This window comes from Leuciscus leuciscus, assembly GCF_965113295.1.
Source record: "Leuciscus leuciscus genome assembly, chromosome: 16".
NCBI lineage: Eukaryota > Metazoa > Chordata > Actinopteri > Cypriniformes > Leuciscidae > Leuciscus > Leuciscus leuciscus.
The window spans coordinates 23,885,232-23,898,486 of record NC_138740.1 but is presented as its reverse complement, the minus strand read 5'-3'; the positions used below and the strand labels follow the sequence as shown (position 1 = coordinate 23,898,486).

The 13,255-nt window shown below is 39.2% G+C and overlaps 1 protein-coding gene across 1 annotated transcript; it reads left to right on the top strand.

Annotated features, from left to right (window-relative positions):
- Window positions 1-8,976: 8,976 nt before the first annotated feature.
- On the top strand, window positions 8,977-9,903 carry LOC309477539 (olfactory receptor 52D1-like; the record flags this gene model as incomplete). The annotated part of the gene is made up of 1 exon (XM_082140817.1): window positions 8,977-9,903. One exon carries the CDS (start codon window positions 8,977-8,979, stop codon window positions 9,901-9,903), a length of 927 nt encoding a protein of 308 aa, XP_081996943.1.
- Between the last annotated feature and the right edge of the window lie 3,352 nt (window positions 9,904-13,255).

Genomic DNA, 13,255 nt, shown 5'->3' with positions numbered 1-13,255 from the left:
ATGACACTTTGTTTTTTTTATAAATTAATTGTGACCAAATTAATATTTTGTTTAGCATATTACTAATGAAGTGTGAAATATGTATATGATGTATTTGATTCAAGACCAAAAATATGACTAAAAAGAGATTTTCTTAACAAGTAGGCCTACCCTTGATCATAATGGTCTCTTAAGAGTTTTCTGTAGATGCAATTTTATATCTTAACATCATTATTGTATATTTGTGCAAGGTTTCCTCTATAAATTTGGTATTCTATAAACAGGTAAATCAAATAGATATTGCTATTACTTTTCACAAGTCAGTCCTGTCTCTGGCAATACATTGCAAAGAAAATTATATTTATTTATCTTTATTTCATTCAGCTGAACCACATTGCACTATTCAAACAATTTAAGGCAAAATTCACAACCAATTTTGCTATAATAATATTTTTTTGGACTGAAACAAGATATTGAATGAGGGAAAAAAAAAAATGACTGAACAGAACGACACCCAATTTTCGGGTTAAAGGTCAAGTTCACCCAAGAGAGAGGTGTGATGAGAGAAGTGACGTAGAAGTGGCCCTGGATCAAGCATGGCGGTGGACCTTGTTAGATTTTGCTGTATTTGACCGAGCAGTAGTTTGGGTGGCTCGCCAATGTATTAGATTTCTCCAATACATAAAATAAGTAAGCTTGACCAGAGTTCTTGTGGGGAGAAGAATTTATTGAAGGTTTGTAGTGTAGCAGTCCTTCAGCAGCGATGAAATCATGTCGCCCTTTAACAATCTTAACCCAAAGTTCTGTCTGTGTGACTGAACTTTATACATGAAGACAAAAGGGCTACAAACAAAGGAAAACTGTTAGGACCTCCCACAGGAGATTGATCTATGCTGCAATCTACCCTGAGCAATGTTGTTTCACACCCATCATTTTCTATGGGCCATATGTCTGTATGGGCCATTTGGTTCACACCTTTACAGACACTGTTTTCAGTTGATTGCATCTTGAGGCACAGTAACAATGTAAATGCATCTGACTTAAGTTAACTGAAAATACACATAATCTTTCAACCTGGACTGTGGAGCAGTGGCGAGCCTAGGCCATGTAGCAGTGGGCGAGACCATGGACCTTGGAGCAATGGCGTGCCTGGTCTGTGGAGCAGTGGCGGGTCTGGAGTGTGGGCCGTGAAGCACTGGACGAGGCCATGGTGGATCAGGTGGCGATGGCGGAGCTAGAGACCACCAAGGCAGAGTAGATGGAGCAGTAGACCACCATGGTGGAGCAGGTGGTGGTGATGACCACCTCCTTAGTGGAGCTGGAGAGCACCAAGGTGGAGTTGGTGGATTGGAAGGCCCTGGCAGAGGAAAAAACATGACCTCCATGGCATGGAGCACAGTGAGTTCATGGATGGCCTCCGTGGCCATAACAGAGCTTAGAGTACAGAGATAGCATCCTTGGCCATCAAAAGGCAGGCAGAAAGTTCAGGAAGTAAATACATGATGTAGGGGTGTGCGATATATATTGTCTGTGATATTATCGTGATTGTTGTTTTAACGATGTGCAATCTGACACAATTGTGTATGTCCCTCACTTTACAAAAACACATCTAGAGAGCGCACCCATCTACATCATGTAGTCTAGTAGGTTAGACTAGTGAGCTTGCACTAGTGCATGCTTTCACTGCATGATTTAGTTTATTATAATGCATTTATAATGCCCTCAATATTCAAGATAATGGGAAAAAATACCTCTGTATGTCTTTTATATTTATATAATTTAATATAGTTAAACAATATCTCACAAAGAGTGCCGTTTCTTTTTGCTAGTTTCAGCCTGACACAGTAATCATTTTCACATCCTGCACGTTGTTTAAATAGCAAATGTATTTGCGCCCATCTGTGCGCAAAAAATATATTTTTTGTTATTTAAAGAGCACGTTAGTAATGTGCGCCTATAGCCGGGTCCACAACGTGCGTACACAGGGCCATAGCTAGAGGATTTGGGACCCCCTGTAAAATATTGTTGTGGGCCCCCACCACCCTCCACCAATATCGTATACTGTACAATAGATGAGCATGGAGGCCCACATAACAGAAGATGGTGATGTTGTTGTAAAACCTTTATTTTAAAAGTTAAATGTTTATATCAAAATTAAAACTAATAAAAACCAACAAAAAGCAAGAAATTGTTAAATAATAATCAAACCAATTTTAAAAAAAGTAACAGCAAAATAATGCAACCCCCATCAGTCTATTATAATTCATAAATTAAAAAGTAAACATTTAGAAATTGACAAATGTAAAAAATAAAATAATTTATTGTCTAATTTTTTGACAAAGATAATATGGAACTGGTAATATTAAATAGCCTAAAGCTAATAAATGTATTCATCCAAGTGCAGTGTGTTGTATTCGTATTTTCTTGATGTAATAAATACATCATCAGCCGGCAGGTCAGGTGCATAATGCAGTGGGTCGTGACTTGTGTACATTTTTAAACTCTATTTAAAACAATAGTGTAAAAAGACGTTATTCGGTCGATTGCGGTGGTGCGAAGTGACAGTAGGCCTACCCGTCAGGCTGTAGACGGTAGTTTTCTTATTCCCAGCGAAATAACAATACAACCTGCCTTTAAGAACGTCTTGATCGACTGGGATAGAAAAACTCTCCTGGCCTCCCTCTCCTTCTTTTTGTGGCTTTTCTGGTACCATGATTTATGTTTTCTTTTCCCCAACATTTTTCAGTCAGCCAGTCTCCTGCTCTTCCACTAAATTCATCGTTAACTTCAGGTTAACTTCAGGCAGCTGCTGCCGCCTCAACTCTGATTGGTTCTGTTCACGAGCTGGGGTGGGACTTACAATTTTATTGCTCTGGAGATCATTCGGTCTTTCCACTATCAAATTCTATCATGTAGCGAATCCGCCAGGGCGCGAACGCAACTGGCATTTAAAGGGAATGGGAGATGGGACTCTGATTGGTGTATTGCACATTATGCCCAAAACACACCCATTACTCATTAAGAGAATAGAATAGAGACAACCTTTTAGACCATGCGCCGGGAGTGCTGACCATTTTTCTCTTCGTTAAACTAGCAAAACTGCACTTGCGCCTTGTAGGGCTGTGCAATTAATTGAATTTCGATTTCGATTTCGATTTTTGCTCCCAACGATCACCAAAATAGTATAATCGAGTAAAAAACGCATTCACTCAGTCAAAAGCTCAGTCACTCGGGAGGAGCTCAGAGTAGAGCCGCTGCTCCTCCACATCGAGAGGGGCCAGCTGAGGTGGCTCGGGCATCTTTTCCGGATGCCTCCTGGACGCCTTCCCGGGAAGGTGTTCCGGGCATGTCCCACCGGGAAGAGACCCCGGGGAAGACCTAGGACACGCTGGAGGGACTATGTCTCCCGGCTGGCCTGGGAACGCCTCGGGGTCCCCCCGGAAGAGCTGGAGGAAGTGTCTAGGGAGAGGGAAGTCTGGGCATCCCTGCTTAGACTGCTGCCCCCGCGACCCGGCCCCGGATAAGCGGAAGAAGATGGATGGATGGATGGAGTAAAAAACGATTATTTTGCCATGTTCTGTTTTGAAAGAACGCTCTTATTTTGTCTTGTGTTCTGAATGATGCGCTATAAGTGGTAAGTGGTAGACCTGCGGGAATATATTAAAATACTATATTATTTATTATAGTTCAAAAAGTACAATCAATGTTCAAATTTCGATTTTTTAAGAATTGTTGAAAGGTGTCTTTGGTAACACTTTACAATAAGGTTCGTTAATTAGCATTAGTTAACAATAATGAACAATACTTCTACAGCATTTACTAATCTTAGTTAATATTAATTTCACCACTTACTAACGTTATTAAAATGAAAGGTTGTATTTGTTAACATTAGTTAATGCACTGTAAACTTAACATAAACAAACAATGAACAGCTGTATTTTTATTAACTAACATTAAAAAAGATTAATAAATACTGTAACAAATGTATTTCTCATTGTTAGTTCATGTTAGTTAATACATTAACTAATGTTAACGAATTAACATTATTGTAAAGTGTTACCGTGTCTTTTTAATAAATGCAACACGTTCCCAAAGTCATGTGAAATAATCGTGTTACATAATCGTGATTTCAATACTGACCAAAATAATCGTGATTATGATTTTTTCCATAATCGAGCAGCCCTAGCGCCTTGTGCTTTAGACCAAACGATTAGATCGTTAAAATAGGGCCCAAAAGACTCATTCATTAGCCGCGTTTCCACTGTCGGGCCAGTGCGAGCCAGGGCTTTAAACAGGCCGTGCCGGGCTATAAGCCCCGGGACTGTAGCACCGAGCCCAAAACACACTGCGTTTCCACTGTCGGGCCAGAAGCTCCACAGCGCTTCACTAAAACACGCCCGTAACACGCCTCTGGAACAACGTCACACAAACCCATCATTTCACCAACAAATGGAAGTTTTATCAGAAAACAAATCAAAAAGAAATCACTGAAAACAGCGTGATCGCAAAACAAACATGATAAAAGTGATCTTTTGTTGGCATTTTTGTTGTTTAGCTACTTGAATATTTAAAACCCAAGAATCGATGTTTTACCACAGGTTTACAACATGTGATACATTGATCATAATGAATTAATTTGTGTCAAAATTGCACATTAGTCACACAGAAATAAAGTGGCTTACCGTTGTCTATTTCAAAAAAGAAAGGGGACAGACTTACTTATTCAGTCGTGTCTGTTTCTTTTTATTTGGTAGTTACAGGACATATTTACATCACATTTAGAAAGAATGATCATTTCTATAATGCCACCAAAAATACGACCTGATGAGCTTTAGCACTCTCTCCCAGTAGGCTACAGTTATATTTTCAGTCAGAGAAACAGAGGAAGCTCCCTAAAAAAAAGTTGCTTTATTTTATGATAGTCCAGTATAAAGAGACGAGACGTAGGCTACTGACAGATAAAATAAAAACATGATTGTGATAGCCTTTATGATTTGTCAGATTTCTTCAAGCGTTCATATTTACCATGTTTACTATGGTAATGGTTAGCGATTAGCGTGCATAGTCTTTTGCATCGCGTATAAATATTTCTACCTTATAGTGATCAGAATCCACATCGGATCACAAAAAGAAGGCATTCATGAAAGTGAGTTTTAAGGGTAAATGATTTGAAAAGTCTTTAATGCATGTTAGCTGGTAAATGGAATCATCCAGCGCTGCCGTCTCAGACTCAGGTAAACTCCGCCTCTGTTTGTAACCACTCCTCTAGCCCGAGCTGGCCCACTTTGGATCAAGGTATACGGCGGGCCAGAAAACCCTGGCCGTTGGCCCAGAGGAAGCCCCGGAAGTGACAGTGGAAACGGGACTGGCCCTGGGTGCTTCCAGAGCCCGTCTACGGAGAGCCTGCGCACTCCCTATTAAGTCCTATTGTACCGAATTTTGGTTGTAGTTCCACCAGAGTTCCACTGGGGGCGATCGCCCATGAGTGCAAAATGAATGGGAGTCTATGGGGCTAGACGGCTAAATTAGTCTCTTTCACCCGATTGCTGTTGAGAAATCTCAGATTTGTTTTGCAAGTTCAACATGGGTTATAGGTCGAAAGTTGAATGAACGAGTACTTATGTCCTTTCGATTTCTTACAGGTTGAGTTGTTGTTGTCCATAACACGCTAGCATTCTGCTAATGAACGCTGATTGGTCAGTGAAGGACTGATTACGACCAGAGATACCGCTTGATGGCATCGTGGCATCCGAAGCGGGACCAGAAACAAACAAAACAAAAACTCTTCTAGCACGTGTATTTACCTGTGTCAGCTGTGTTGTCAATGCCTCGAGAGAAAAGAAAGTGCAGAGCGCGAAAGCACCAAAGTGACTGAAGGAATGCCGTAAAGCAGTTTCTCTGGTCGTACGATGTGTATGATGTCATTGACACTTTAAAAGACTTTTTAAAGCAAATAAGTGACTCTAAAAAATCTAACACCCAGCAATGTGTAATTTCTTTGCATCTGCTTTCGAATACAACATTCAAATTTACTAGACAAAAAATGATATCCTGAGAAAAGTGGATTTTCATGGGTATAGCGCCATAGATTCAGCACTCGCCTGCGAGCGCCCCTGCATGGACAGAGGCGTGTTACTGCAGCCAGTCCAGAAACCGGAAGTAACCAGAGAGTGCCAATTCTCTTCCTATTAGACATTCTCTGGTGCTTCTCAATATCCCTCCTCGTCTCCTCGCTCCTCCGTCCTATGACCCGGAAACCGATCGAGCTCAGCCATCTTGAAGGACATCTCAATTCTCTAACTGTACCGCAAGGAGTTGAGTAGTGAGGAGGCATCCCGAGGAGTCAGGAGCGAGGATACACAGGTGTATCCTATGCGGAAGAGTTTTATCGACTAAAACGTGACACACGTATAAATTCTCCTCCCCCTTCACATTGGTCACAATCATTTTAATTTATACTTTACCTTTGCAGTTTATATAAACCACACATCTCACATATTTCAACAGGGTATCTTGCTTTATTATTATTTATTATTAATTTCTTTAATAAACAAACTTCAACAACATAAGGGCAGATCCTTTGAGCGCTGCTGATGACGCGGTGAAGTGACGCTCGAGTGATCAAGTATTTCAATGTATAAAAAACGTTACATTCGATTACTCCGTCCTCATTTTCTTTCCTTGCAGCCTTCCCTCGCATCCTACAGGGGGAGGAGCTGAGACGCGAGGAAAGGAAACGAGGATGCACAAATAAGAAATGATGAGCACCCCGTGGCACGCACTAGCCCCTTTGACCCCTTTTGGCCCGACAAAACGCAGTCAGAGAAAGTCTAATGAGGGGAGAAGTGCCACTCAAACTTCCGGTTGCAGTTCCACTCTTGTTCCACACGAGGGCGCTCACAGGACGAGTGCAGAATGAATGGAGGTCTATGACACTATACCCCTCAAAATCCAGGATATTTTCTCAGGATATGATTTTTTGTCTAGTAATTTGAATGTTGTTTTCGAAAGGGGATGCAAAGAAATTACACATGCTTGGTGTTAGATTTTTTAGAGTCACTTATTTGCTTTAAAAAGTCTTTCAAAATGTCAATGACGTCATACTCATCGTACGACCAGAGATACTGCTTCACGGCAATCCTCCAGTCACTTTGGTGCTTTCGCGCTCTGCACTTTCTTTTCTCTCGAGGCATTGACAACACAGCTGACACAGGTAAATACACGTGCTAGATGAGTTTTTGTTTTGTTTGTTTCTGGTCCCGCTTCGGATGCCACGATGCCATCAAGCGGTATCTCTGGTCGTAATCAGTCCTTCACTGACCAATCAGCGTTCATTAGCAGAATGCTAGCGTGTTATGGGCAACAACAACTCAACCTGTAAGAAATCGAAAGGACATAAGTACTCGTTCATTCAACTTTCGACCTATAACCCATGTTGAACTTGCAAAACCTACAATCAAATCTGAGATTTCTCAACGGCAATCGGGTGAAAGAGACAAATTTAGCCGTCTAGCCCCATAGACCCTTTTACTGTTTGTACACAATGACGTATGCGCGCGCATATTGGCAACGGAAGTATGGCGAGAATCAGCAGCGTGTCAAGCTACGCGAGCGGATTAAACAACAGACGCAAGCATTTTTTATTATGTCCTCGCTCCAATCAACACGTTTAATCGCCTGCAGCCACTCCTCTGAAACGGCCGTGATCCTGTCGGAATAATATAAAACTTAAGCCCCTTGGTGGAATATCGATTAGTGCAACCGTAAATGCAACAACCAGACATTTTGATGCTGGGAAACCGTTTTGATAAACTTTCGGAGTTGCTAACACGTTAGAGCCAGTGGGGAAAAACACCACTTCCGTTGCCAAAATGCACACGCAACTATTTGATCATGTGGGCTGTAAAAGGGTCTATTGACTCCCATTCCTTTTGCACTCATGGAACTCATCGCCCCCAGTGGAACTCTGATTGGAACTACAACCAATAGGACCTAATAGGGCGTTGGAGTGAACAGACTTTCCGTAGACGGGCTTTGACGCAGCTATTAACAGTGAGTTGCTGCCACCTACTGGCTGTTTCAATTTCACAATTAAAGTATCTTTTCATTTTATAAAATAATTCCTAATGTCAATATTCAACGTTTTATGTTTAAAACATCAAAATATTATTTATGCATTTGTAACTGCATGTTAAATGCATTCATGTCCCTCTGAGCTGCAAATGCATTTAAATGCCACTTCAGATGCAGCTTCTGTGTTTCCTCTACATTACAAAGATCAATTTTGTTGATACTGATTTCATTTGATTGTTAACAGCCCTATTTGTGTCTTATTATTCCAGTTTGGAATTTGATTTAATGTAAGAATTTGACCCAAAAAAATATAAAGCATGCACTTAATTAGGTTAAACAATTATATATTTTTAAAGGAAAGAATGCCCATAAAAGGTACAAATCAATTTAATCTTATTAGAAAAGATGATTTCTGTCACTGCTGCAAACTGACCACCATATATAATACTATACTATAGTAAGCCTACTATTACTAGAATTTTAGCATAGTCCTCCCTGAATTTGTTACATTGTGCTGTCATGTTGTTTTTGAAGCTAGAAGAAGCATAGAGAATTAGAAAAATGTACTGACATGAATGCTAAATATTATTACGTACACCACTTAGTTATTATTGCAGCTTACCTTTTTAGCAAAAAGAGAGACTTATAGAATAAACTCATTTAATCATTTATTTGTTCATTTCAGTAATTCAGATTGATTGCAATGCTGAGGAGTGAATAATTAATCTCCAGACGTTTCAGAACTTATTTTACAGATTTCCCAAATGACAAATCACTTTATATAAAGCCAAGCAACACCTTGTCTGTTCCAGTTCTGAACACCCAGCTCTTCATATATGGATGGGTCTGTTTATTTGCCTTCTTTTGAACTATGTTATTCATTGACTGTGACTGTGACTGTGATTTGAGACCCCCCATAACTTGATGGATAACATGTCTTATGCTGTGATACTGACTCTCATGGTGCCCAGAGACTCCAAATCATATAGGCACTTATACTTCACTTGTTTTCTTTCCCTCTATCTGCTTATCTTGTCAATTAATATTTGTCTTGTCATAGTAATTATAAAGGAGAAATCTCTACATGAACCAATGTACATGTTCTTGTCTCATCTGTGTTTAAATGGGGTTTATGGAGCCTCGGGATTCTACCCTAAAATTATGTCTGATTTAATATTGGATTCATATGTGATCTCCTCTCACATGTGTGCTCTGCAATCCTTTGTTATTTACAGCTCTTTACTGTGTGAGTTTACAATATTAACAGTGATGTCTTATGATAGATATGTAGCCATATGCAAACCTTTAGACTATCATTCCAAATTAACTAAATTCACCTGTGTGAAATTAATTCTGTTTTCATGGATTGTTCCCATCTGTGTCTCAGTTATAGCAGTCCTGTTAGCAAACTTGAGGCCATTTTGTAAAAATCACATTGATAAATTATATTGTGATAACTGGTCAGTTGTAAAACTGTCTTGTGTATCATCTTTTGTGAATAATGTCTATGGATATATTGTCGCCGTCATATTGCTTAGCTGTGCAGTTATTATCATAGTGTCCTATATTAAACTGATCTCTGCATGTAAAGCATCTTTAGAAAACAGAAGGAAATTCTGGCAAACGTGTCTGCCACATATATTATCACTGATAAATTTCACTTTTGCTTTCCTTTTTGATTTCATGTATAACAGATATGGTTCAAATGACATTCCAGAGAGTCTGCGTAATTTTTTGGCTTTAGAATTAGTTATAGTCCCACATGTTTTTAATCCAGTAATCTATGGGTTAAATATTAGAGCAGTGCGAAAAAGAGTTTTTATTTCATGTCTTGCAGCAAGAGTAGGCTAAATGTTTCACAAGCACCAAAAAGTCAAACCTCATTTGTGTTATGTGTGTAAGGTAGAAGTTTTGCTGTGTTTCAGCTGTATTTCACAGATTTTCACACTTGGCAAATAACACTGTTGATGCTACATAATGCAAAAAATTGTTGAATGTATTGAGTTACATTTTCAACCCAGTGTGCATTCCTTTATGACTTTCATGTTAGTGTTAAGGTAAATCATGTGATCATAGATGATCATATGCACTGGAGATGGGTCCCATAAGTGGTCTGTTTGCAATAACATGATAATGGATTTCTTGGGTAGTTTTTGTTAAAAGAATCATGTCAAAAATTAATTGGCAAATGTGTGTTTACTCCTTATGTTTTAGATACATTCCCTTATTAAGACACTGTACATTTTCTGTCTGATTGTGCAACACATTCTCACTCCCAATTTGTCACATATGGACATTTGGTCAGGACTGCTTGGCGTCACTTTTTAACACGCAGGGTAGCTAGCGTACATTTCTGATGTGCAGGATACTTCATTGCTTTCAAAGAGAAACCTTTAGATATAACTCTGCACTGCCATATTGGTATTACCACACATTATATTGAATTACTAGGAAATCATCTGATTTGAATGAGATAACATTACCAAACGAGTCTCCCTATGCATTCTTTAATCTCAAAAGTCCTACATTTAAATGATTATTTAATTAAAGTTGGGAATTTTCCCTGTTTATAAAAAGTGTGAGTAAGTTATGTTCGTCTTCATTAGTGAACAGATCAATGGACAGACAACAAGACACCTCAACATATAGGCCTACTGCAATCTGAATTCTGCAATTCGCTCATTCTGAAATCTGAATACAGAATCTGAATTTTTTTTTTTTTTTTTTAAGCGCCTCGATAACCATAACTCTCTAACCTGCCTGTGTTCACACGGTGCAGGATGAGGGAGAGAGGCTGACGACTCAGCATAGGAATAAATTACTATTGAAGTTGGGCATTTATCCTGATTGGTCTGAATAACTCGCTGCTGCACAGTGCTGCCTGCTCTGCCTTGTCATTGTCAGAGCTAGACCTCCATCTCGTTTGTTTAGTTGAAGAATAGTTTTATTCACTTTAGGAATCTTACCAGCCCAGATAAATGAGTAGATGATTTTATCTAGACATTTAAAAAAAGATTTAGGTAGAAAAAGAGGGAGAGTCTGGAAGAGAAATAAAAGACGAAGCAAAACATTCATTTTAATGCTCTCCACTCTCCCTACAAGAGAAAGGGGCAGGCTGTCCCATCGGTTTAAGTCAAGTTTAATTTGACCAACCAAATTCGTGAAGTTATTTTTAGGGAGAGAACTGAAAGAGTGTGAAATGTTTACCCCTAAATATTGAAACCCTGCTGGAGAAAAATGAAAAAGCAGGGTGCTTTTAGAAATTTTATGTCAGTATTCAATAAAATAATAGGTCTATAGCTACTACATAAAGTTGGGTCTTTATTTATTTTTTTATAAAAGGGAGATAGATGCTTGATTTAATGAGGCTGGGAGAAAACCCTGCTCAAATGGCTCCTTATACATATCAAACAATAAGGGGGCTAACTGCGCTGAAAATTTCTTATAAAAGTCTAAGGGGAAGCCATCAGGCCCCGGAGCCTTGTTACACTGCATGAGACCAATGCAAGTGGTGATTTCATCTAACCTGAGAGGTACATCTAATGTCTCCTCTGATAATGTATTAATAGTGGGTATTTTTAAATGATGTAGGAAAGACTCCATTAAGGAAGCATTAGAAGGAGGTTGAGAAGTATAAAGCCTGGAGTAAAAGAAGGAAAAGACAGAGTTAATTTTTTGAGGGTCAGTAATGAGCTTATCAGAATGGTTATCATAAATCTGCGCGATATAGCGGGATGCAGACTGATGTTTAAGCTGGGAAGCAAGAAGACGGCCTGTTCATAATAGGTGCCTCTAGTTCTTTTAAGCAAATATTCTGCTTTATTTGTTGAAAGCAAATCAAATTCAGTTTGTAACTTCAAACGTTTCAACTTAAGATCGGGTTTGGGATCGCTGGAATACTGGCTATCCACCTCTAAAATTGAACGGATAAGCTGTTGTTGCTGAGATTTTCTAGTCTTGGCTAAGTGAGCACTAAAGGAAATGATTCTACCACGAATAAAAGCTTTAAATGTCTCCCACAGAAGAGAAGCAGACACGGTTTCTGTTTTGTTAGGCTCTTAAAAGCGGGCAAAAAGGAGATATCTAACATATGCGGGGGCATGATCAGAAATAACAATGGCAGAGTAATCTGAAGAAATAACCGAAGAAAGTAGTAGGGCTTTATCAAGGAAGAAATAATCAATCTGGAAGTAAACATGGTGCACACTATAGAAAAAAGAAAATACCTTATCAGAGGGATGAAAAAAGCACCAGGGATCTACACAGCTTGTTTGATTTGTCAGTGAAATTAGAGACCTGGGGTCAGTTGCATAAACATAGCCATTATGTTAAGACTGTGTCTTAAGAATTAGTATGATCAACTAGAAGTTAGTTAGGGGTAATCAGTCTTACTGTTCGGTGTCAAATTAGACCAATCTACGTTTTTGTTACTGACTTTAAAAAGTTATTAACAGTTTTAAAGAATACAATTGGATGACTAACTTGTAAGACTAGTCTTAACAGTTTATGCAACTGGCCACTGGACATAGCAGAAAGGGAAGATGATTTAGTCACAGATTTATCAAGATTATTATCGACAACACAGTTAAGGTCCCCTCCAAAAATAAGGTGATGAGTGTCAAGATTTGGGATTTTTGAGAAAAGCATAGACATAAAAGTAGGGTTGTCCCAATTTGGGGCATATACATTTACTAACACTTCTGGAGACTGAAAAAAAATACCACTGACAATTACAAAGCGTCCTTCAGGATCTGAAAGTACTTGCTCTGCTAGAAACATGACACTTTTATGTATCAGAATTGCAGTACCCCTGGATTTGCTATTAAAACTAGAGTGAAATACTTGACCAACCCATTGTTTACGCAGTCTGATGTGATCACCTGTACACAAATGTGTCTCCTGGAGAAACATAATATCAGAGGACAGTGTTTTTAGATGAGAAAAAACTCTGGAATGTTTAATTTGGCCACCCAACCCACGTACATTCCATGTAATGATTCTAATATTGTGTCCAACCCCTCCCCCCTTAGAATTAACAGAGGGCTTATTGCCAACCCAGACTGCAACGTAGTGTCGATCCAGATATGGCCCACGTTTGGGCCGTGTGGAATCCACGTGTACCAGATGTGGGCTGGACCTGGGCCGACACTATGTTGCTGTCTGGGAAGTAGAACATAATGATCTAAATTGGAGGAAAAAACCC